We start from the raw sequence: 26,665 nt of genomic DNA, 5'->3' as shown, positions 1-26,665 counted from the left end.
GAAAGGCTCTTTAACATATGCATTGCATTTTAAGGTGTCCTCAAATGGGACATATGTTATACATATACCCAAAAGTCGTGCATTTTTCATATTTATTTTGGTTGTGTCAAAAGTTATTTATTTTGTTTATTTGTATGAACTCTACAAGAAATGCAACTAAAAGTGAAGATGGCACCACTTAAAAATGAGTTACCTAGCAGGCGTGTTTCTATTTTTTCGCCTGGTTGGGGCATCTCTGTTGGGGTGAAAACTGTTGAACTTAGCAAACTAATTCTCAAAGAGTTTAAAAAGAAGAAGCATGAGCAGTATGTATTTATTAGCTTTCTTCTTAAATTTTTTATAAAATAAAATTTTGAGAGGAAACGTTGAACCTTATATATACCTTTTTCATATAGGTGGCGCATGAAAAATGCTTTAGCAGAAATGAAAGATGCAAATACTCCTCACATCATACGAACCTACAAAAAAGTTCAACAAATAAGGTATAATCCTACTTACCATGCCTATCTATCTTTGACAATATTCTTCCTTTATAATATGTTTGCCAATTAATTATTCATAATTATAACACATGAATATTCTAACTAGCCAATTATGTGGGTGTAGGAAGAAGATTAATCGTAACCATACAATTTTTCTAGATAAGGTATAATAACATTTTTTAATAGTTAAGTATGCAGTACATTCTGTTATATTAGTTTGAACTATTTCAAACTTAATTTTGTAACAGTTCTACAAGCATCATACCTCGCTCAAATTGAAAAAGTTGAAGCATAGGATTAAGGTACAACATTACATTATTAGTTATTTCATAAACGTGATCACAAACTTTTAACTCAAACTTGAATAAATACTTAATTTACAGTCTTCTTCAAGCAATTGGAGTAAAAGTGTTGCTATGGGTAAATTGTCTAATTTAAAGGTACATGTTATTACTCTCTACTTATATAATGATGCTTTGTTTATTTATTTATTTATTTATTTATTTTTAATTAGTTTTGACTTCTAATTTCCTCATATTGTTTATAGATTCGCAATGAAAACTTGAAGCATCACGTGAAAACAAATGGGTGGCAACCATGGCGCTTATGTTGCAAGAAAATTTAACTCCTGGATGGATTTATTTTATTTTATTTTTAATGTTGGTATCTAAAAACGCGTCTTTGAAACATATTATAAGGTTTTCTTTAATTTTCATGGATGTATTATAAATAATTTCCTCTTTGTTAGGTTTTCGTTCCTTTTTATTTTTATTTTGGTTTCCTGCATGTTTGTGAGATGCACTGCCTATGGAGAAGAAATACTAAAAAGAAGGAAAAAAATAGAAAGAAAAATAGTTAAGCAATTCAGTACTGAGTAACTGAAACGTTAGAGAAAAAAGAGCCTAACAAAAACAATAAGTTTGCTTGGTGTTGAAATTTAGAGGAAGCCAATGCCATCAATAGTCAAAACGTGAATAAATAAGAAACGAATGAAAGGGAGTTAGCTTGACTTTGGACATTAATGCAATTAATTAGCCACAATACGTAAACGGTATAGCTTTAGCTATTAGAATGAAGAACATCTAACGCAAGACGTTTTTAGAGGCGCTACACCGTAATTAAAAAAAAAAAAAAAAAAAAAAAACCCTCTCTCGAGGTGGAGTGGAACAACATATATAAAACATTACTTCATGCAAAATGAAAACAAAAAACTTGACAAATTCTTAGAATGTGCATGATAATTAAAAATCTCTCTTGACAATTACAATGACAAACAAACAATCAGAGAAACATCTTTAGGGGTGCTATGCGCCCGTGATTAAAAAAATGTCTCTCGCACGCACGTTAAATGATTTAATCATGCATTTTACACACAACTTAAATATGTTTTATTTACAATGTTAAGTTCTATTTTAATTTTTATTTACATCTACTTACTATTGTTCATGGACTTTAGGTAGGAACTTGCATTCAAAATCCCACATTGTTTGACAATTGCATGAATAACATTTAAATCATTACTTTACGCAAAGCGAAAATGAAAAACATGACAATTTTTTAGGACATGAATGTAAAGAAAAAAATTCCTCTTTGCACAATTCGTTTGAAATATATCTTGACAATTACAATGGAAAAAAACTGACACAATACACCTTTAGGGGCGCGTAACGCCCGTGATGCAAAAATGCCTCTCGCACGCACGTTAGTGCGTGCGGAGAGGCTAGTATATATAAAGGGAGAGCCCCAATTGGGTGAAGTTTTGCAAAATGCCTATAAAAGGAAAGCCCCAGTTTGGTGAAGCTTTCCAAAATGCCATAAATGGTCATTTCTTTCCTTCACAATCAAAACCCAAAAATTTCAAAAAATAAGGACAAACTGGTAAAAAACCATATCTCAACAAAAAACTGTATTGGAAAACAAAATAAATACAAAAAGAAAAAAAAGAAAACGGAATTCAAAACGAACACTAGTCAAGAGTCCACGTTGTGGGTAAGTGAATGGTAACTGATCTTCATTTAAAAAAATAAAAAAATAAAAAAAATAAAAAAAGTAGATAAATACAAAAGGTAAGAGATGCACTTAAAAAAACCAATCCAAAAAATGAAAAAAATGGGAAAGAAACGTGGGATTGTGGGAGATACTACAGTTTTCAAACTGCTTTAAGTAATTGATAAAAAATAAAAAATAAACCTAATACATTTACAGTTAGAACTGCTATTCTGCAGTTGAAGGCTTGAACCATGTAATGGGAGCAATTTTGTGGTATGCAAACGTGGGATATGAAGCAGTTTTGCGGGTGGAGTAGTGAATAAAACACAAAATAAAAGAATATGAAGAGAACAAATTGAAATTGTTTTGCAGGAGCCTCGAGGAGAAGATGAAATTGGCAAAAAACCAACAAGAACTGGTCCTTTGACAAAGTCGGTATCACAATTTTTGTTGTGGTTAATTGAGTTTTATTCCTCCTCCATAATTCTAATTTCTCAAGTATTAATGTATGTATTTTATTCCTACCACATGTTTAAAGTGAGCAACAAATCACTCCACTCCTGCAATGGCATACAAAAAAGGAACATGAATTCACTTTCTTCTTCTACATTGACCAATCTCCTCTGCATGTTTTTTCGAAGTTTCTTTCGAATTTCCGTCAGATTGCTCCTGTCGTCCAGAATCATCTCAAACTGGTACAGATTCCTCTTTCTCTAAACTGATTTTTGGTTTACATAGGGAGATTAGAAAGTTATAGACAACCAAATAGAAGAGGGGAGAGAGAGTGTCCTTGCGAATGTCAAATTTGTATCCAACTCGATTGGATCGGGACTACAAAAAGAGAGTGTCCTTGTGAATGTCAAATTTACCTTTTTCTCTTTCTTCAAAACCCAAGTGTGAGTGCATCAGGACTACAAAAGATAGTCAATGGTTCAAAGAAACGAAATAATTTGTTGAATCGTTAATTGCCAAAAAGTGAGATTCAGGCCAATAATTTTAGATTAATTGTCATATTAATGGACTGTTGGTCACTTTAATTAATTCAATAGATCGGACCATACATGGTCGATTGTAAAAGCAAAAAATAATTTTAACATTCGGGTTAAAATTATAAAGAATGCCAAAAATAACATTGGATTAAAAAAATCATAACCCATTCACAGTGGGCTTGGGTGCCGTGAGCAAGGCAAGGCCCTAAAAGGGCTTAAGGGGGACCACAGGTTGCAACTGGGCAGCCCAAATCATGGCTGCAGGCCACGAGCTGTTTCTGGGTAAGCACATCCGCAAAGGCTGGCTTGATTTGGTCTCGGGCCGAAGCGCTAGCAAGCCTAGCTGATGCGGGTTTTGGGTTGAGTCGCTGTAAAGCCCAGCCGAAGCTGGCTTTGGGTTGAGGCGCTGGAAAGCCCAGACGAAGCTGGCTTTGTGGTTAAGATGTGACAATGTAAGCCCAGCATCCAAGAAAGCTGCTGCAGGCGGGCTGGGGCAAGGGGACGAGCCCGGCAAGCACAAAAGCTTGTTGGCAGGTTGGGCCAGGCTGCAAGGGACGGCCCAGCAAGGTTGTAAGCTTGCTGATGGGCTTGAGACTTCGGGCTTGTGGAAACCCAACCCAGGCCGAAGCCTGGTTGTCTTTGCAGGGACAGCAAGCCCACGAGGCTGCTGCACGGTGGTCCATGGCGTGGAAACGATGCCGTCCCAAAGCGATGGCATGGCTGCAGGCCTGCCAACTCGGCAGTGCTAACGGCGGCGCGGTGTGAGATCGCGGCTCAGCCGCAAAAAAAAAAAAAAAAAAAATTCCCTTTTTTTTTTATTTTATCGAATCTAATGTTTAAAACCCTAATTTCTTCTAAATTAATGTGGATGATTTGACTTACAAATTCTACATAGCATAATTGCGTATTGCGTATTGCATAAACAAGCATATATATTAACAAATATACAATATATATAATTGAAAGGAAAATATAAATATAGGGATTCATACATCATGGAGAATGTTTTCATGCTTCAAGGTTTTTTTCAAATATCTTAATTTATTTTAGAAAAAACCTGAGCCTTTGATGTTGTAGAAGAAAGCCTCCTCCATGATCTTTCAGTTCCTTAACTTCTGGCAAGAGCATACTAATAACGTGTTGTAGGCCTATTTGACTAAACTGTGTTTAGGACAAAGAGGGAGAGGGGTTGGTGGCAACAGAGAGATATGTAATTATTCTGAGATGTGTGTTGTATCATCCCATTATGCCTTTATTTATAGTAATAAGGAAGGTTAAATACTTACCCTATTAGGATTACAACTCTAATAGGAATTTAACTACTGAAGAAAATATATAAGATATTCCTAGATATACTAGAATTTACACAACCACATCTCTAATTCACGAACTGCAACAAAGCCAGGCTTAAATTATAAAATAGGCCATCAGCCCCATATTGACCTCTCGTTGGCTATGCCAGTACTCAATACTAGTAAGAAAGAACACTAATGAGCCTCCGAATTCTGAGAAATGCTTGGCGGAGCCGAAACGGTGACCAACCGTCATCCGCTTTCTCCCATAACATCATACGCTTATTCTCGCAATTCTCCTCGCAGTCCACACCGTACGATCAATCTCTCTCTTTATTTATTTATTTATTTTTCATAAATTTAATGATGATGTTCTACGGCGAGATTCAATTGGGTTTAATCCTCCTGATTAGTTTTAATTTCATCAGGGATGCCGTCGGCATTGCGTTCGACATCGACGGCGTCGTTTTACGAAGCGAAGCTCCCATCGGAGGCTCTCCTCGGGCCTTCAGAAGATTGTACGACGATTCTGGTACCCCCATTTCTTATACCCATCTCCCAATTTTTGATCTTTCTGGGAATTAATTTCTGGAATTTTAAATTTTTTTGGCAGGTAATCTCAGGATTCCATACGTGTTCTTGACAAATGGTTAGTTTCTAATTTGTAATTTTTCCACCTGGTATAATCCAAATTTTTGTTTTTTTTTTTTTAAAATTAATTGTTTTAAATTTTTGGGTTTTTTGGTTGTGATAGGAGGTGGGATTAGTGAATCCAAAAGAGCCCTTGAGTTAAGTTCACTTTTAGGAGTGAAGATTTCACCTTTACAGGTATATTTTTGTTGAGGGTTTTCATAAATTTTTATAATTTTACCTCTTTTATCCAGATTTGTGTGCTTTTTACCTCTTATTTTTATGTAATTTTACCTTTTTGTTGATTGCGTGGTGTTGGATGCAGGTTTTACAGGGCCATACACCTTTTAAGCAGTTAGTAAACAGGTATGTAATATGATGCATATAAGCTGAGTTATGGGTCAGAAAGTAAATTCTTGCTGTACAAGTTTATACTGTTTTCTTTTGCGTTTGATCGAGTATTTGCAGTGCCGGCATGGTTCATTTTTCTGTGCTACATGTATATTCCTCTAGGCTAAATGTGGGAATGAATAGTTGTACATGGTGCAAATCAACTTGAATTATGCATCTAAGCGTATGCATTTCAACCTTACTAAATGGTCAATAGACTCACTATGTAATTTGTCTGAGAGAGAGATTTCCTTATATTCTTCTGTTCAAGATTTTCGGTTTGTGTTGTGCAGATTTGAGAATGAACTCATTGTTGCTGTGGGAAAAGGAGAACCTGCTGCTGTGATAGCTGAATATGGATTTAAGTAAGTTTCTGGTCTGGTTGTCCAAATTTGATTTTGGCATGTCGAGTTTCTTCACAAGCTTGAACAAAATGTCTAATTTGATCTGAGATTTGCTCCTGAATGGTTTTCTTTTTTTTTTTTTTTTTTTTTTTCTCTTTGTTTTTGGCCTTTCAGAAATGTTCTTTCAATTGATGACTATGCATCCTGCTTCGATAACATTGACCCGCTAGCACCATATAAAAAATGGATAACTAAGCAAGTTGCTGATCAGAGTAGCACAGTTAAGGCGGTTACTGCCAAAGATCTTGTTCTCTTACAAAGAGTTCAGGCGGCGTTTGTAGTTAGTGATTCTGTTGATTGGAGCAGAGACATTCAGGTTATCTTGGACAAGTTTATTTGTTCATAATATTATAGGGACTTCTTGTATGCACATTCAGCTATACTAAGAGGATGCGTGAATCACAATGCATCATTGTTGGTTAGCTAGACGTGTATTACTCAAAATGTCATCAATCTGGTATTTAAATATTTTCAAACGATTCCAGTCATTTGGTCCTTATTCTCCCGCTTTCTTGTTTTAGTAATTTCAGAAGCTTTAAAGTATCAAGTGTCTAATGAATAACAATGGTGATTTCAGGTTCTATGCGACATTTTAAGAACCGGTGGTCTTCCTGGTCGGGGAATTGGACACCAACCACAGCTGTATTTTGCGCATGATGACCTTGCATACCAGGTTGGTTCCCCCTCCCCTTGTAGTTAGTTAATTGTACTGTTAATCCAGCATACCTTATTGAGTTTCTATGGAACTACTTGTGATTTAAAAAAAATGATGTACTGATAAGGTGCCCCTAAAGGTAGGCTGCTTTTCCTTCTGAGCGTTTTGGAATGGGAGCTTTCAGAATAGCACTGGAATCCATCTTTAATAGGTAAGACAAGAAATATAAAAAAAGCATATCGTGTTCTTGTCCTAGAAATATACAAATGTGAATAGTAGGACAAAGGCAAGGATGCTGATGATAATAATTTGATGTGATTACTTGTGCTTCAAGCTAAACTTGTTTGTTAAATTAAATATGCAGAATCCACCCTCATGCTCTGGAGTATACAACTTTCGGGAAGCCAAATCCATTCGTATTCAAGAATGCAGAACTTATACTTAAGCAACTTGTGTTATCTCTTCAAGACAAGGTTCAAGTTCTCAATCCAGCAAATGCTGGAGGCCATAATTTCAAAACACTGTATATGATAGGAGATAATCCTGCAGTTGACATCAATGGCGCACGGCAGGTTTGCCTCTCTTGGGCCAGAAATTTGGTTGCATGGTTTTCACACTAGTGATACGGGGTTAAAATCAAACAAGATTGCAAGGGTTAATTATATTTTTCGTTTCAGGCTGGCCATCCCTGGTTTTCTATTCTGACAAGGACCGGGGTTTTCAAGGGAAAGGAAAATCATGCTGAGTTTCCGGCGGATCTGGTAGTGCTTAATAACTTTTTCTGCAATACTATGAAAGTGTAGCATCATCTTTTACTTTATAGTTCTTCCCAATTTGATCTATAATACATATTCAAATTTGGTAACGGATACGTCATGATGCTTCCGCAGGTTGTTGACACGGTGGAAGAAGCTGTAGACTTTGTTTTGAGAAAGGAGTGCAGCTCTTAGAATTTCGTTCGCTCACTTAATTTTTCCGTTCCCCCTCCTCCTCAGGTTCAAGTATTTTCTGATTACTTAATCAGTATATACATATATTTTTTCAACATTTTATAAGAAAGAAAATTTTGGGGAAGACAATTGAGGTGACATCTAAATGAATAAAAGATGAACCGCAGCCGGGTTTTCATTTTCGGCTCAATTTGTGGTTTATACCATTATCGTGTTTACTTACTACGAAATGAAAGTAATTGTGAATGGTAATGATATGAGAATGATACACGGTTGTTCGTATGTTGGAGTATGGCATACCTAATCCCACATGTGACTCACTTTGTATTCTGAAGTCCTAGTTAATGCAGGATACACCATACGTGAAATAATACTCCACACATTTTTCGTAAGTACAAACATGCCAGTGCTGTTGAACATGAAGCACATCAAGATTCATGATCTTTTGCTCTTTATTCCACTAGGAAGTAATTGTGTGACAAAGTTGGCTCGTCCGTCGATTGCCATTTTGTGGTCAAGGGACTCAAAGAAATAATTCTACAACAATAAAACCTTATCTCACTAAGCGGGGTCGACTGTACGAATTCATAAACAAAACAAAAATTCTAATAATTACAAAACGACGTAAAAATCCTAACACAAACAAAAAGTAAGTTTTTAGAGTTTTTAAACTTAATCTCACTTCTTTCCTTTATCTCCCTCTTACCCTCTCACTCCAAATCTCTCTTTTCTTCTTCCTCTCTTCTCTGTTTTTTTACCTTTTTCGTCTCTCCTCCAATCTGCTCTCTTCATTCTCTCAGTTTTTTCTTTCACTCATCTTATCTCCTCCGATCCGCTCTCTTCTTTCCCTTTCCTCCAATTATCTCTTACTTTCTTTTCTCCTCTCTCCTCATTCTCCCTCTCTTGCGACACCCTCTTTTTGGATCTCTTTGTCTAGTTTAAGTTGTAAGATTTAAATATTTTAAATCGCATACCAAACAAGTTTTTGAGTCCTAAAGAAAATTGTTTTCAATAAATGTTCGTAAGAAATATTTTGTGAAATAATAAAAAATTTCGAATATGATACCAAACAGACCCTCAAATATCCCTAATCATGGGGGAAATAGTGCATCAAGCTATTGGCAAGGGCCAACTTGATCCCCTTCCCCAAAGTATAAGAAGCTCTTGGGAAGATTAAAGAAAGAAAATGTTCTTCTTCCGTAAAGAATTCGTCCAATCCAAAGGAATGAAAACGTGACTGAATTGGTCTTAGTTACTCTTCGGAACGGAGTGGAAGAAGGGAAGAGATTCTCGAACGAGACAAAGGACCCAATGACTTCAAAAGAGTTGAACGAGAAGCTGTGCGAGGAAAAAATCTCATGTACAGTTCTGTAGAGTGGCATTTAGGGTGACTTATCTAAATGGCTTATTGGGATAGATGAACAATATCTCCCCCCCCTAGAAACGTATAAGAAGTTTTCTCCTCGTACGGCTCGAGAAAATTCTAAATTATATCTATGTAGAGAATCATAATATCCAATAGATCCATTCTGAATAATAGTACTCCTATATTCAAACAAATTAGTCAGTGACAAGAAGGTTAAGAAAACACAATCGGAATTACAGATGTTGCTCTACCTTTCTCTAAAGTTGTGAAGTCTTCTAGCATTCGTAGTGCAGTCAATGGATAAACCGTAGGGAACTTTAACGAAAAGCTTTCGATACTGTTCACTTTAACGAAAAACCATATTTTTACACTAAAAAGTCAATTATGATACTATTCACTTTACCCTTTATTTTGTTCTTATCGTTAAAACTTAGAGTTTTCAAGCTCTTTTCATTAGTTTTCCTTAAACCGTAATAGTGGCAGCATATTCCAAGGGTGTATCTTTATTGATCTTGTACCATACCCACTAATCTTTCACAATATACATCTGCCATGTCCCTAAAAAAAACTAAGGACAAAAGGTATGCAAATATTTTGTTTTCACCACCGTAAATGTAAGGAAATGAGATCTTGAAATGAAGAATGTACAGAAAGAAGGCGAACCCGACTGAATGTACCTCTCCTACGCCTTCATATCCTCCAATTACTGGAACATGTTATACCCTTTTTTCATGGTTCAACTAAAAACCCCCCTCGAGATATGACCTTACAAAATTTTTGCAGCTTTGTTTACTCATGTTACGTTTAAATTCGAATTTGTTAAAACAAGCTATGAGTACCGACAAAATTCATATGGTCAAAGATTTCATGTGTTATAGTAAGAGTACGACCTGATTAATATGTATCACATATAAGATATATAAATAAATAAGTAACAGATTCAATTATCGTATATGTGGAATATTAGATTCACGTGGCCGTGTGTTAGATAAACCGAAAAATTGCTTCTAAAAATGAAGCAACAAATCGGAGCACATGTTAAAACTAATAAATTTAACTCCATTTTCTGAACAACCAATCAAATAATAAATAAAAAATAACCCATAAAATAAAAGAGAAAAAACCTTCGTTCGGTTAATACCAGAAGGGTTGTTTATTACTGTGCATGTGTTTTAGTCATTCTCTCGCTCTGTCGAGGAAAGTATTTAGTTCGTGGTTGTGGTTGCTCTTTCGTTTTGTCGAGGAGAGATTTTGTAGTTGTGGTCATGATCGTGATTTGTTCAATCTCAAATTTTAGAGTAGTGCTTGTTGTTTAGATCTAAGGTGGTGGTGTTTGTGGTTTGTACGCTTAGCAAAAGACTATGGGAAGGAAACTCAATGTTTGTTGGAGGGGAACTCATAGCAAGGCTTCTTTGCCAACGATTGCAAAATCATCATAGATTATTGCAGTCTTTTTCTTGTGGAGCCTCTACATTAATTCTTGGGCTTGCAATGTTTTAGTCATCGTGACTTGGGGTTATGATTAAGGGTCTTCTATGATTGAAGAATGGTATTGTAAATTGATGTGTTTGTAATTGTAGGGTTATGATATTCTTTTGAAATGTATAATCTCTTTAGTTGTTTTAAGAGACACGTTTAATATGTTTGTCGTATGTACTTTTTTGACTATTTCTAATGAAATTATTTTCCCTAAAGAAAAACCACTGTAGCTCAAAAGTCAATCTTAATGACACCCTTCAACTTTAGAGGAGTTAATTGCGACCAAAAAAATTAGAGCAGTTCAACATTTTTGTTTTTCTTAGTAAAACATTGTTTTCACTGTGTTTAGGTGGAAAATACATCCGGTCACCGACATTTCAATTTTGCCAATTTAACCACTGCACTTTATTCAATTTGCAATTAACTCCAACGTTTTTTGTTTTGTTTAGAAGAAATGAAACAACTGGTAGTAAGTTAAGGTTATTCACCTATTTTAAGTTTGGAGGGATTATGAAGAATTTTACTCTGCTCTTGATCATATTGAAAAAGACTCACCTGTTCGAAATATCAAACCTCGCATATTTTGTTATCTATTGAAAGACCGCAGTTGCAACTTACTGTGGTTATTTAACAAACGTTTCACTTCCCATCAATTACCCACCTACCAGGTTAGTACTTTCTTAAATATTCTGTTCCCTTTGGATTTTATCATGATTTCATATGTTTGTACTTGAACAATGATTCAAGAAAGAAAAGAACGTACTACTGCAGGCTGCAAAGCAGAGCGGTGACACAAAAATGAAATTAGAATGTAAAACGAGTCATATACACGAAATTGACATTAAATCATTGCCACCAATTATCGCTTATTTTTGGAGTACTGTGCCAACAATTAATCTAAAACATTATTTGTTTTTAAGTGTTAGAAGTGTATATATGCTTCAGAAGTTACTATTTTTTCCCCTAAGATCTCATTTCATAGGGGAGATTTTTTTTTTATAATTACAAACGATATTATTTGTACTAAATGAAAAACGTGGACTAAGTCTCATAATAGGCTATCATAATGTGATTTAAATTCGTATTTAGCGAAAATCGAACTTAAAACATCTCACTGATAAATGAAAAGTAATACCATCAGACTGTAGTCCTAAATAGATGTTGAATATGCTCTTGCAATTGGCAAATTAAAACGTGGGAAGGTGCCTTCTAGTGTGAAACTGCCCTAGAATTTCTATCCCCATATAGATGGTCTATATACCGAGTCCCTCCCAAGCTACTCATTTAGAAATTTGACCTCTTGCTTTTGGCATTTTCATTAAGTTAGGATCATATCTTACTTAGATACATCAGAACATATCATTATAATTTTTAAAATGGTCAGCTGGCGGATTCAATTTTTTTTTAACAAACGATTACGGTGTGGAAGGAGGTTAAACTTCACACTGTGTTAACCATAATAAAATGGTTCAAATTCGACTTTGAAGAAAATAAAACATGAGACATCTCATTTATAAGTAAAAAATAATATCATTATTATTAGACTGTAATATTAAGTAGAAGTTGATGATTCAATTAGTGTCCAATGAAAATAGGAGTAGGTAGTGCAATCTCCAAATAAAAGTTTTTTTAATTGGTTTTCAGTTTAGTTGGAATAAAAAAAAGTTATTTTGTAGCTATACGTGTACGGCGGAGCTTTTCTAAATCCATGCATGCATCACTACCCATTAACGTGCTACTAATTTAGTAGATGACACGTGTGGCATTAGAATATACGACACAATCATCTTGGACTCCTACTTTGTTTTATAACAAGATATTGGAATCAAACTTTGGGACATCTCCCTAATTAAGATTGGTTATAACTTATAATTTGTCCATATGTTGGAATGAAACGAGTATAGAATGACTATTCTAAAATGTTTGTGACATCTTTTTAATTAAGACTGATTATAACTTATAACAAGTCTTAATTAAAAAGACGTCAAATAGCCTGAAACAATCTCAAAAATATTTTGGTATAAGATAACTACTAAAATCAAAGTCCCAAAATATTTTAGATGAAAAGTGGTGCCTAGCTCTTTGACATGTGACAAACTGACTGACATACATATTATTCGGTTAAAATTGGATCCACATGTTAACACATGGATCCAACTTATAATTTAATATGAACATTACCACTTTTTTTTTTTCCTTTCAAAACCCTACTTAATTTAGATAAACTACAATACTCTGTAGAGTATCACATTTGTATTACATCTCTAATAAAGTAGAATCCACCAATACAAGTTGATTATACTTTTATTAAAGACGTGAGACAAATGTGGTATAATTCTATATTCTTAAATGTATTATTTGAGAATGTAAACCAATAGTTACTAACCCTAATTATTGTGGTTGATCTTGGCCATCCGTGTGTTAAAATTTCTCTTGGTGTGTCCGCTGTATGAACAGTTGAATTTCCATAAACCAATCATAAAATCATTATAATACTGTTTCTTCCTTTTTTCTTGCACCGACCATGCATGCTACATGATAAGACTCTCCAACACGTACCAACTGGACAAAGGATTTGCTGATTTCATCTTTAGTGCAATTAGGATGAGTGGTTGTGGGGCGATTCATGGTGGTTGGAGTGTTGGATGGATTCGATGACGGTGGTGGCTGGAATTAGGGGAAAAGTAGAAGGTGGGAGGGTTTCAATTTTGTTGTTTTTGAAGGTATTATTATTTTCTTTATTTTTGAATTCTTTTATATTTTCTTAATTTTATTTTTTTTAATTAATACTAGCATTTGCCTATACACTTTGTATGTATGAACATGGTTCTTTAGAAAATGAGAAGGAGAGAGGGAGAGAGAGAGAATGTGGGGGGAGTGGGAGATTTTTTTTATTGGTTTTATTTTTTATTTTTTTAATATTGGAGGTACTTTAACATTACATGTAGGTCAGGTTTCAATAAAAAACAGTAAAATTTGGACCTGTGAAATTACATTATTGTCCATCATTTTTTTTTTTTTTTGTGTGAGAGAAGACTAAGTAGTATTTTTATCCTCTTTTGTTTGACAAAGAGAGTTTCATTAATTAATAGAGATTAAACTTGATTGTAAAATTTTAACGGTATTTGGATGGAACAGGAGCACATTGACTAATTGAGTTAAACATAAGGATCAAATTGACCGAATTAAAAATAAAGAGACTATTTTAACATTTAAACCTTTATTTTAACCTAAAAGAAAGTAGTTACATATATATATATATATATATATATATATATATATATATATATATATATATATATATATTGGGAGCGAATGAAATACGAAAATCTAGTGGTTGTCGTTCCTCATAAGTCACGTAGAGGCCACCACATTCAAGTTAAGCATGTACTTTCTTAAGCCAATTTTCTTGTTAATGCTATTGCAATTCCTATAGTCGCCATATATGTTTTCAAGTTGTTCTAATATATGTATGGATATAATTTCCTCTTGTTGTTTGTCCTATGCAGCTATGGTAAACATTTGACTGTTTAGATTTTTTACTTGAAGGAGGTGGTTTTCATACTCATTTTTAAGTTTTTCACACTTTTTTTTAGTTGTCGGATTGAATAATCAAACTGAAACAACAAAAGTGATTTAACAGTGTGAGTGATAATAATTTAATTCCCCTTTTGGGGGTTTGAGTTTATTCTTCTTTTGCAAATAATGTATCTTGACTGTACAAATTTTATAGTTGGAACCATTCAATTCTTAATCTTTATTTGAAGATCACCCTTACAAAAAATTATTTCATTCGGAGATCATTTAGTCATTCAAGTGGTCCAATATCCTAATAGATAGGGTATTGAGTTTTCACCCATGCATCCCGAGTTCGAAACTCAGATTATTGTAATAGTTTCGAACTCTCACATTTCCCCTTAATAATAATAATTTTTTCTTAGAAAAAAAAAAAAAAAAAAAAAAGTCATCCAAGTGGATAGAACAAATCGACAGTGTATGTACTAAGTAATATTTTCATGATGAACCATCCATTTATTTGATGTGTTTGGATGATTAAATGATCTCGAATTCGAATAATTTTTGTAAGAGCGATCTTCAAATGAAGGTTAATAAAGTGAATTGCTTTGATAAATGATTTCATTCGGTCAAGATATAATATTCATAAATAGAGGATATATGCATTCCAACATAGAAGGATGCAAGTATTATCCTTGAAAGTAATAATTCAAAGCCAAATATGCCTAATTGGTATAACAGTTAATTAAACGATTGTTAAGAGTGTAAATACTAGAATTCAATTAGCAGTTAAACCATATACCTGGCTGCCTTAGGTATTAAGGGCTCCTAAAGTTATCCTAATTTGGTTTGGATTGGTGTACTATTTGGTGATGGGTAGTATATATACCTAATTAGGGCGTGCATATAAATATAAAGCGTAAGGTAATAGTAAATGGGAGAGAAAATTCTCGAATAACATAAAAAAAATGTGCTTGAGAAAGTGCTGAATGGCATCAGGAGGTGTATTGGTGCGAAAGGTATCTTTCCCGCCGGTCCCTTTCGAAGCCCATCTCAAACACCATGTATGAAGTAGCAAACCTGTCTTCTAAGGTCCTCATTGAGGACTTGTGAGGTCATTTTCATCTCTATTAATTAATGAAATTTTTTTTGTCAATTAAAAGAAGGTAAAAAGACTACTTAGTCTTCTATCACACAAAAAAAATGATGGACAATAATGTAATTTCACAAGTCCAAATTTTACTGTTTTTTATTGAAACCTCACTTATAGGTGATGTTAAAATACCTCCAATGTTAAAATAATAATAATAATAAAAAAAAAACTAAAAACAAAAATCTCGCACTCCCCCCACGTTCTCTCTCTCTCTCTCCCTCTCTCCTTCTCATTTTCTAAAAAAATGTGTTCATGCACACAAAGTGTGTAGGTAAATGCTAGTATATACTAATCAGATTAATTTAATGGTAGATTGAGTTATCAATTTAAATAATCCATGTTACACCAAAACACAATAATTGTGCAAAGAAATTAAATTAAAAAAGATTCTTGCGTGAAATCTTCCGTCTTCTTCCCTTACCGTCTCTCTTCGCATCCCCTTCTCTCTCTCTCTCTCTCTCTCTCTCTCTCTCTCTCTCTCTCTCAATCATTCACTTTCATTCTCTCCTCCTGATTTTTTTTTTTTTTTTTTTTTTTGGTTTTTCCTTTTGCGTATGATAAAGGGAGAATGACTTGTTTCAATTAGGTTCGTCGGAAAATTTCATAAGAAAAAAGGAGTTCACACGTTCAAGAAGGGATCCTAATTTTCATAGTCAATTTTTTTGCTTCTTTGTAACTAAATGGGTTTGAATATTATTGATAAATATTGGATGAAATTGGATGTGTAAAGTTATTAGGTTTATCCAATTGGATTTGCTAAGTTTAGATATTCGATGAGAAGACTAGGTTTTGCAAATGGAATAGATTCGATAGACGTGAAACCTTCTTCTCTCTTCGTATTTTATTGTGTTTTTATTTTATCAATTAGTATTTTATTTCCGTGTAACAAGAACTATTTAAGTTGATAGTTTAATCTATCGTAAAATTAATCTAATGACTCATATAAAAATAAAAAAAATTAACCTGACGACTCATTAAAAAAAAAAAAAGAACCTCATAGGCCCTTATTTTAGGAGAGCAGCTCTCTTTGACAATGTCACGAAATGCCATTCATTATTTTGTTTCCTTTTAATTAAAGACTATATTATTAAGGTCGTATACCCTAAGATCTATGCTGTGCTTATCATTCATTTATAAATTAAAACATTTGTGCTCACTGCATAAAGTGTTGAATCATATTTCGTCGAAACTTCGTATTGCAGTGAAGACAGCCAACATAAGTCACAGCTGCAAAAGCATACAAAAATTGGTCGTTTGGTTTGACACTTTAAGCTCCAAATTCAATAAAATAAATAATGTTTTTTCGAAGTTACGAAGAAAAAACATTAATAATAAAAGAAAGGATTGTAGCACATGTTGCCTGTTTTAGTAGGGGATTTATTATTATTATTTTTAACAATAAGCTCTTATTTTATACATCCAAAAGAATTTCCTGGCGCGTAAAAGTTAAATTAGATCGTCATTTTTTTTATAGTTTTTCTATTTAATCATATTTTTCAGATACGGGAATTAATGTTCTTACCATTAAGTAATAAAACTATTTTTACTAACACTAATAGATCACATCTTCTAAAAGTTAAGTGTTAACTTCTTACGTGTAAGGGACTTGTAACTTAAGTATGGATTAAGATTATTACTTATATAAGTCCTAGGATCAATTTCATCTCTTCCCCTACTATATCAACAAACGGGTAGACGTTATACATAAAGAAGCAAGTGTTTGATAAACATATTGTAGAATGTCTATAATAACTCTCATAACTAACGAACATGTAGTGTTTCACAACAATTTAACTACATAACGTTGATGCATTTAACCATATAATGTTTCCGCATTATGAATGAAACTATGGGCAGACAAATTCATCTATGAAGATTCTCAATGCATGTACTCTTTCATCTACATAAAAAAAAAACAACTTACATGGTATGAGTGCAGCGTCACTTGATATTCTTTGTTAGTGAGTTAATAATATCCGGACAAAACTTTACATATATCTTTATTTATTAGTACAAAACGCTATCATATGAATATTTTCGTTCAATTTTGTCATTCTTTTGCTTAGAAGGTTTTCTCCTAATTTACATGACATTTTTTTATGCCAAAAACCAACTCGATATACTAAGCATCATTATACTAGTAATTTGATACTGGAAAAAACCTTCTAGCCACTTGTACCGACACAATAAAAAATTTCTCATAATTAACCCGCGTAAAGAATTTGTCGGTTCAAAATTCACAGAGACAGTCAAACCCAAGTGCCAGCTGGAATTGCCACATGTCAAATTAACTTTGTTGAACACTTATTTTTCCAACTTTTTCCCCGGGGAAATACGCAGCAGAGTTATGGCAGGCGAGCGCGTCGATCACCGTTGAGTTGGGACCTTCCCCTTTCACAGCAGAGCAATATCATGGGGAACCGCGTACAGTCAGAGGGTCCCCTTAATGCAATCCAGTCGGACCTTCCCCGTACACCAACTTTTCTTTATTACAGATCCGACGGCTGCGGGGACAATCTGTGACGGATGAGCATCACCTGCGGGTAAGAAGGACGAATTCTGAGAAGGAAGAGAGACTCGGTTGCTCGCCGGAGGAAAAGGACAAAGATTTGTTGCGAACCAGCTCGCAACTAAAATCACGCTGCCCAATAAGAAACGGCCACGTCGGCAGAGCAATTATGTGACAGCAACACGTAAAAGACAAAACAAAAATACCGTACATTTAATGGTAGTTGACCAAACAAACCAGTGCGCCGGAACGACGGTCTCGGCGCGGATGTTGTTGCAAGTGCGGACACATGCAGCAGATCACGGCCCCCGTCGTTCTACTTCTAGAAGTAAAATTGGTGATTATTTTTCAAACTCCATGTTGTACTTAGTGCACCTGTGATTAAAACTTGTAGGGTACTTTTAATTTTAGTATACGAAAAGTTATATCTAAGATTAATTTTGATTTGTAGAGACGCATTCTCGAGGCATGTAAATTGCATACCTAGTTAAAGAGATATTGTTTTTGTTTTTTGCTAAATATAAAAGGAAAGTTAAACATGTTATATCAAATACACATCGTATACAAGTCGAATGAAAACTATATCCTAACTATATACATACACACCATATTAATCGAATTATAAATATAATTTCAAAGTTGAATAATGCTACATGTAATGTATGGCGCATTTACTTGTCAAGAAACGTTGAACATAAATATCATCCTTATCATAAAACATAGAATAGGAAATGGAATCCATTACGATACACATCGTGTACAAATCAGGCACATTGTATACTTATCTGATACACCTCGTATCAGTTGAATTATAATCATAATTCTAAACATAGCAACGTCATATGTATGACACTGCGTAATCTACTTGTCAATAAACATCGAATGTAGAATTCACGTCCATTAGAGACGCGGTAAGTAAACATATGAGAAACAGTGTTGAAAAATAAATTAATGACGTGGCAATCTTTAATCGGCAAAAAATGGAATTTATTTTGCGGTTAATTTGCATCACAAACCAGCCCCTCCCCCATATAAATTGAAGAATAGGGTCACAAAAAAGTACAAAGAGAGTCTGTCACTTTGTGTCTGAGTTTTGCAAACGCCTTCTCCTTTCTTTCTTCTTCTTTCATTCTGCTCTGTTTTCTTGGTTGGCTGGTTTTCTATGCTTTTTTTTGGGTGCTCTGTTTTTGTGCGCCAGTTGAGATAAAAAGCAGTGAGCACAAGAAGAAAAGAAAAAGGGGAAGACGATGAGCTGCTTTTGCTGCTCGAAGAAATCAACCAAAGAATCAGAGAAGAAAACTACCCACGTCAACACCAACAAACCCAATCATCAAAGTAAGAATTCTTTTCCGAAATTATTTGATTTAATTCTGGGGTCATTGAATAAAACCCATGTTTTATATGATCGTATTTGATTTTTTTGGATGATTTTATTTTATTTTTGGCATTGTGGGTTTTATTTTTGGATGTTATAATTTGATAATTTTCTTTCCTTTTTCTAAATCTGTTTGAATTTTGTGGGTAGTACTCTTTACCCTACCTGGGTTTATGCGTGTCTTTCAATCTGTGAATAAAAGCCATTAAATTTCATCCATTGTATGAGTTCTTGAATTTCTTCCCTTTTTTTACTTATATAATTCTTGGGTTGAATTTTTTGAATTTGGTTTTGAATGGCCATTCTTTGCCATGAGATTAGTGTCAATTTTTGAAATTTTGCAGTGGATGAGGAAAAAATTATGGCTGAATTTTTGTCTAGTGAAATGGGATTTAATCACATATATGAAATTTTATTTTTGTTCATCTGGGTTTATGTTAAATTGTTAATTTTCTCATCTGGTGCTAAATTAATAAATTTAATTTGATTCCTGTTGCTGTTCATTGAGACAGACTGTTGCTCATTCATTTTGTTTGTTTCTTTGCTTGGTTAAGAAGGTCCAATCTATATTCCACACTCCTTTTAGTTTCGAATTTTGTCAGTTTGTATTCTTTGTTTGCATTTAGAATTGCATGACTCCGATATTTCACCCCATAAATTGATAGAATTAGTCGATGTCGAATTTTTGGATTTTGGTTACCATGTGCTGTATTTTGTCTTTTTTCTTGGCATTCTCAAATCTCATGTATATTTGCCCGTTTTGATCCGTGAAGTGAATACGAATGGGAATGTGAAAAAAGAATTGGGTGTGAAAAAGGAACTGGGTGTAAAAAAGGAGGAGGCGATGAAGGATGACCAGTTGTCGTTGGATGTAAAGGAGTTGAAAATAATAGAGGGTTCCAACGATGGAAAAACCACTGGCAAGCGGGCACAGACATTTACATTTGCTGAACTTGCAGCAGCAACTGGCAATTTCAGGTCTGATTGCTTTGTAGGTGAAGGAGGATTTGGAAAAGTTTACAAGGGTTACTTGGAGAAAATTAATCAGGTCCGTAGTGAATATGTGAATGTTAGTTCTATCATATTAAATCGAGCGTTTTTAACTCAAATTGTTACAATTGTTTTCAACTGTATGAACTTGTACGTGGAATTGAATTCTGCTGGGACATTACTCGTACCCTTTTATGCCATTGTATCAAAAAATGTGTTTTGTTCCTTGAGTTTCATTTAGTAAATGACTTATAAGCTCAAGGACTGACCCGAGTTTGCTATTGTTGTGGTTCTAGGATGTTGCTATTAAACAGCTTGATCGTAATGGATGCCAAGGACTTAGGGAATTTGTTGTCGAAGTATTGACGCTTAGTTTGGCTGACCACCCTAATCTTGTCAAACTGCTTGGATTCTGCGCCGAGGGAGAGCAGAGGCTATTGGTTTATGAATATATGCCATTAGGATCTTTGGAAAACCATTTGCATGGTATGCAGCTGAAACAATCCAAAATACTGCTCTTGTTGTATGATCGAGATTACCATTTCACTTTCTTTTACATCTGCCCCTTATTATTGCAATGTGTTTGAATTAAGTATCACATTTGTTTTGCTTTTCAGGTCTTTCACCCGGAAGTAAGGTGCTTGACTGGAATACAAGAATGAAGATAGCAGCTGGTGCTGCGAGGGGTTTAGAGTATCTGCATGAGAAAATGCAGCCCCCTGTTATATACCGTGACCTGAAATGCTCAAACATTTTGCTTGGTGAGGGGTATCATCCAAAGCTTTCGGATTTTGGCTTGGCTAAAGTAGGTCCCAGTGGAGATAAAACTCATGTTTCTACTAGGGTTATGGGTACGTATGGGTATTGTGCACCGGATTATGCCATGACAGGTCAGCTGACTTTCAAATCAGATGTTTATAGCTTTGGGGTTGTTCTTTTGGAGCTTATCACAGGAAGGAAAGCTATTGATAATACAAAACCCGTCAGAGAGCAGAACCTGGTAGCATGGGTAAGATAGCTCTAGTTGCACTCTCTTCTTCGATATCCAACCGCCCAAGAGGCTGGATATAATTTACCAGTAGTTTGGTTTCAGAACTGGTTGTGTATCCTTAACCGTTACATTGTTTTCAGGCAAGACCCATGTTCAGAGACCGGAAGAAATTCTCATTAATGGTGGACCCGTTGCTTCAAGGTCAGTATCCAGTCAGGGGATTATACCAAGCTCTTGCCATTGCTGCGATGTGCGTTCAAGAGCAGCCCAATATGCGGCCTGTCATAACCGACATAGTTACAGCGCTGCATTACCTTGCATCCCAGAAATATGACCCCCGAACCGATCCAGGTCAAACCTCGAAAAGGGGTCCATCTTCTCCAAGATTGAAGAGTGATGATGATATAACGCAGATTGGAGGTGACAGGCCAGAGAGAGACTGAGCCGGAGGATTAGGTTAAAGAATAAAGCGGCCAATACCATTTTTGTGGTCTTGTAGATGATGTGCCTGGTTATCAATTTTTGCATCATAGAAGATAACAGGTACTACTGCCATCCTCAATATTCATACAAAGAGAATTTCTGCCTTTTCTTCTCTTTTTTTTTTTTTTTTTTTTTTTTTTTTTTCGCTGTGTACATGAGAGATGGCGTTTCTTGTATGTAAAATGCTTCGTTGTAGGAACATTTTCCCATTGGATTAGTTACCCTTAATTTCTATAAAAGTTCCATTCTTTGGCCGGATGCCTCCTTTCTCTCTTTTTGTTTCCCTTGTCTCCATCGACGCAGGCAATGCGAATACGAACCCATGCCTTAAACTCCTTGTATTCTTGACCAAGACCGTCAAGAATAGATTCGACGAGCTCATCATCAATGATGCTGGAACTGGCATAGTGAAGAGAATCAGAAAGACTTCGAGCATGCAGTAAGTAGTCACTCATAGGTTTCTCGGGAGTTTTCTTCTTCAAGTTACGGAGTTGGTCTCGAATTCTGCGAATGTGAGTCTTAGAGAGGGGAGAGAGACGCTTCTCCAAGAGTGACCGGGCGTCATAGGCAGTGGTGCAAGAAAGCAGGATAGGCTTGATGGAGGAGGAACAAGTTGCTTTAATCCAACTGAGGACCAGTTTGCCTTGAGAGCAGGCGGGCTTGACGGAGCCGTCGTCGAGCTTTTTGGAGGGTTTAGAATTATAGGCCATAGTGTCTTCAAGAGACCATGAATCTCAAGAACATCTTGAAATTGAAATCGCCAACTGAGATTATTGACTTTTGTACAACATTGACTTTTGTACAACAGTTACAGGTAAGTAATAATACAATTAATGTAATACAATCAGCGAGTTTATTATGATGAAGAAGATCTTGGCTGAGTGGAGACAATTGAGGGATTCTTGTCTGGTTGACTTGTGCATCGTTCCTCCGCAGATTTGGTGGCTGTGATAGTTCTCTTGTCAGATATCTCCACTTCATTTCTCGAGACTTGGTGGGAAGTCTTCCGAGGCTGTTTCATATATACTTGGAAAGCAAGTTGATTAATGGTGAATTTCCAAAGGAACTTTGTACACTACCAAGTTTGGTGTATGAACCTACTACAAGCATATATGATTACGATCTTGAAATGCCTGCCTATTCTGGTCCGCCTGAAGACTCAATTTTTTACAGCACACATTGTCTTACTTTCCAATCGGTCAATTGAGGCTTCTCCAACGGTTGGTTCTAGGCACGAACAACTTCTGTGGCAGTATTCCGGACAAAATAAGTAACCTAAAAGAAGTAGAGACTTTGGATCTCTTTGCAAATGATTTGTCCTGAAAAGTCCCATCATCATTGGCAAGCCTGAATTTCTTGAAAGAGTTTAACGTCTCATACAATAATCTCGAAGGTCCAATACCAACAAGCACACAGCTCAAAAGCTTCAATGCTTCTGCATTTGAAGGGAATCCGAAATTTTGCAGCCTCCCGCTTCTGAATAAGTGCCAACATAACAAGGACATTGATGCAGATGATAAAAACAATGAAGACGCAGACAATGAGCATCAATTTCCATGGTTTTATATGTTCCTTGCGTTAGGGTTTATTGTAGGGAATTTGGGGAGCGTGTGATTCCTTGATTATTATGAAGATATTTGTTAGTTACCTACATAGCGTGTGGTTCCTTGATTAATATGAGTACCAAATTTGTAGGATTAAAAGAAGGCTTAGTGGCTAGAGTACTGTACCTTTTATGCCACTTTTTTGTAATACTACTTGGCTAATTAGGAGCCCGTCCTCCACATGGCTCCGTCTCTGTTTGGGGTTTAAAGAATAAGCTGCGGCTTAACGAAATTGTTCCTATGGTTTATTCTACTCATCGCATCATTGTTAATAATGTTCTGGCATCGATCTTCTTGCCAAGGACGTCTATTTTATCAGGTTCATGATGTATGTCCTACCGGGTTTTGTGGTACGCTGTCGGCCTTCAAGTAGGCCAATATTTGTAGAGGTTTTGTGACATGCATCCCCATATTTTGGTTATATACTCGCAAGGGAGATCTTGGTAGGGTTGGTTGTGATTGAGTTTTTTGGGGTTTAGCTATAATTAGTAATTGTGCCCGCGCGTTGCCGTGGGTTTTAAAAGTGTATGCATAAAATTTGCAGAAAGTTTTAGAAATATATATGTGAATTCATCGTATTTACAGGAAGGAAAAAAAAAAATATAGAAATAACAGATGGTACAGCTTTGTTTTGGTAATGGAGCAATTGTAAGAAACTATGTATTTGTAATCCAAAGGTTAAATTTGTGTTGTAGGGTGTAAAAAAATGTTGATTCAAATGTGAGTTTGTGAAGGTCGTTAAGTGTGTAAATTGACAGTCATCACGGATGAAAGTGTTTAGGTATTTAATATTTAACAAAGGGTAGAAATAATATTGTTCTTGTTAACAAGTTAAACAGCTGACAAATAATTTTATCAAAGCAAATAAAAGATGGTGCTAGAATGGTGTACCTTGAAATGAATGATGATTGGAGGCAAAGCTTTACACAAAAACTGGTTATGCTGTAAAATAACAGTAAGCAGGAATAAACTTGTATGTATCAAATTGTTTTCAGAGCTGGAAAGTAAGGAATCAAACACTGCACGAAAGTAATAAGAAGTATAAATCTAGGCTAACAATATGCTTTAGCATTTTTCTTCAGGAACCTCATATATCAGAAGTAATATTTAGCAAATAGTAATTGTATAGTTTCAGTGTTATCACTAATGAAATCATGTTGGGTTCTAATCGAAAATCTTATACTGATGCATCTTTGGAAAAAAAATTTGATCTATAACTAAAGCATTGTTTAATCAAATTGAATAATAATATTGTTAATAGAAGGAGACGGTATACAAAAATGGATCAGATACGTTTAGTTCACTATTTCTGTATAGTATAGAGGTATAAGTTGCTTAGTTATTTCAAGTTGCATAATTCGGACAAACGATCATCATTTCCATTATTCCTTCTCAGAAGAATCAACTGTTACGAATTTGTAGGTAAAGACTTTCTTGTATTGGCTTAGTCGTAATACATGGCTAATGACTGTGCTGATCACTGAGGGGTTTAAAATGGATGACTAAAAGTATAAACAAAGATGTTCCCACCAAAGATGTAAAAGAAGACTTTAGAAACAGAGGAATTGTTAAATGGGGCCAATAACCAATAAAAATGATATATGGATAAATTTAACAATTTCTCTATTACCAAATGTTTTTTTGGATGAATTAAGCCATGTGAACATGGTAGATCTGTAATGGGAACGTCTTGGTTAATACTTTTAGATATTGAAATAAACTCCTCAGTGATCAGGGAAGGGATTAGTCATGCATTGTAGACTAAGTCAAAAGAAGACGGTCATTATCTACATTGATAACAGTCAATTCCCCTGAGCAAAAATGTTAGTAAAGATCGAATGTAAATCTGAAAGGGAATTGTTATTAGTACTCCAAAAATCTCATTCTACACTCCAAACTTTCTGTATTAGAAAAGAAAAAAATACACTTATGAGGAGTGTAGAATGAGATTTTTGGAGTGCTAATAACACTTTTCTTATTATTAAGTGAAAAAAGCGAATAAAGCTAGAATTATTGAAGCTTTATTACCAAATGCTATCAATAAAAGAAAAGTCGATTCACCAACAAAACTCAACAATAAACAAGGCTGTTAAAACATTAGGAATAATGGAATTAAAACATGCATTAATTGATTAGTTCCCTGCTTTATTTAAATAGGAAATCCATATACAATTAGGAAGGAATGAAAGCATGGAATACATACCCAAACCAACAGTAGCCTTCGAACTCCTGTTAAATCTCAGATTTATCAGCGGAGTAAACCAGACGCAAAATCCGCTCTTAGCTGACAAAGCCTCGACAAACTGCCACAACTCAGCATAAAATCAAGCTGTTAGGGTTTCGTTCAAATCAATGCAAATTCGAAATAACAACTCTCATATAAGGGTTGCAGAACTTGCCTGAGTTAAATAGGTTTTTTTTTTTTTTTTTTTTTTTTTTTTTACGATGATCTGAACAAGGATCGCACCCAGACCTCACCAAAAATTGGTCGGAAAGCCGATGAGAATTGGGGAGAAACGATTTACAGAGATGCAAAACTTGTCTCAAAACAGAGAACACAAACAAACTCCCCAAAAAAAAAAGAACACGACGATCTTTGCGATGAATAGACAAAAGGCAAAGCAAATGGTAAACCAACGAAAACCTATTTAACGCATAAACTGAACGATGACAAACGCGTGGCCATGAGGGCCAAACGGACTCTTCACTGCACAAAATAGAAAAGAGCACAGCAAGCAAATCCGTGGGCAGTTTCATCCTTTCATTGTTGATGAACCCCGGGGGAAACTGAGTTTTAGTATATATGATTTGGATGTGTCTAGTCTTGTGCATGTGTAAGTCACAACGACGTGCTTGATAAAAATCGATGCTTTGAGGAGACCCTTTTTGGTGTGTGTGTGGTTTTTTCTACTTCTATTTTATGCTTTGATCAAAGAAATCAAATTTTCTTCAATAGTATCAGTAGTACGGGAAATAAAAGGTCATGATTGAATTGAGGAAATACTATTTTTTTCTTACTAGCCAATCTAATGGATAAAAAATGGGACTATCCACTGTTGAATAAGAAGAGTATCCAAGATAACTCTAATGATCCCAAGAAGAAGAAAATAGAGCATACTCTTAAAGAAAGCTCACAAAACAAACTAATTAGCAAAGCTTTTCTTATTTAGCTCTAGGCTTTGTTTTTCCTTGGATGATATACAATGCTTGGGGACTTGGGTATTTATAGCAAACCAAATGAAAGCTACACCACACACTTAATTAAACTAAGATTATTTGCTACCACACAAAACCCATTAATTGCACCTAATTTTTTCCACTCAACCATACCTAACATTGATTCTACCTAACATTGATTCTCAACACTCCCCCTCAATGTTAGCTCTCATTCTTTGCACTGTGCTGAGCAGACAGCGAA

The 26,665-nt window shown here is 35.0% G+C and overlaps 3 protein-coding genes and 1 pseudogene across 7 annotated transcripts; all 4 read left to right on the top strand.

Moving 5' to 3' along the window:
- Positions 1–402: 402 nt before the first annotated feature.
- Positions 403–1,107, top strand: LOC148692845 (uncharacterized). Its single transcript, XM_088679669.1, has 5 exons — positions 403–482; positions 607–646; positions 731–784; positions 866–922; positions 1,030–1,107. The coding sequence occupies exons 1-5, from the start codon at positions 403–405 to the stop codon at positions 1,105–1,107; spliced, it is 309 nt and encodes a 102-aa protein (XP_088535795.1).
- A 3,783-nt stretch (positions 1,108–4,890) lies between these two features.
- On the top strand, positions 4,891–7,971 carry LOC137743495 (hydrolase family protein / HAD-superfamily protein). Of its 4 annotated transcripts, none has more exons than XM_088679001.1 (12): positions 4,891–5,066; positions 5,166–5,270; positions 5,366–5,401; positions 5,507–5,580; positions 5,708–5,748; positions 6,066–6,137; positions 6,291–6,492; positions 6,754–6,849; positions 6,975–7,042; positions 7,196–7,403; positions 7,509–7,592; positions 7,722–7,971. In XM_088679001.1, exons 1-12 carry the CDS (start codon positions 4,973–4,975, stop codon positions 7,779–7,781), a joined length of 1,140 nt encoding a protein of 379 aa, XP_088535127.1. In that variant the 5' UTR covers positions 4,891–4,972; the 3' UTR covers positions 7,782–7,971. The 4 variants fall into 4 exon arrangements, with proteins under 4 accessions (XP_088535127.1, XP_088535128.1, XP_088535126.1 ...); XM_088679002.1 differs by having other exon boundaries at positions 4,892–5,066; positions 5,181–5,270; XM_088679000.1 differs by having other exon boundaries at positions 4,892–5,066; positions 5,166–5,284.
- A 10,885-nt stretch (positions 7,972–18,856) lies between these two features.
- Positions 18,857–23,349, top strand: LOC137742801 (putative serine/threonine-protein kinase PBL5). Of its 2 annotated transcripts, XR_015953313.1 has the most exons (6): positions 18,857–19,139; positions 19,953–20,227; positions 20,466–20,655; positions 20,787–21,178; positions 21,301–22,457; positions 22,580–23,349. XR_015953313.1 is itself a non-coding variant. In XM_068482755.2 (5 exons), exons 1-5 carry the CDS (start codon positions 19,052–19,054, stop codon positions 21,601–21,603), a joined length of 1,248 nt encoding a protein of 415 aa, XP_068338856.2. In that variant the 5' UTR covers positions 18,857–19,051; the 3' UTR covers positions 21,604–23,349. The 2 variants fall into 2 exon arrangements, 1 of the variants encoding a protein (XP_068338856.2); XM_068482755.2 differs by having other exon boundaries at positions 21,301–23,349.
- A 2,565-nt stretch (positions 23,350–25,914) lies between these two features.
- The window catches only part of LOC148692844 (uncharacterized), a 9,194-nt pseudogene continuing 8,443 nt past the window's right edge, over positions 25,915–26,665 (top strand).

The sequence above is a fragment of the Pyrus communis genome, chromosome 11 (genome assembly GCF_041283825.1).
Source record: "Pyrus communis isolate YQ-2024b chromosome 11, ASM4128382v1, whole genome shotgun sequence".
NCBI lineage: Eukaryota > Viridiplantae > Streptophyta > Magnoliopsida > Rosales > Rosaceae > Pyrus > Pyrus communis.
Note: the sequence above shows the minus strand (reverse complement) of the source record. Positions and strands in the feature narration are given on the sequence as shown.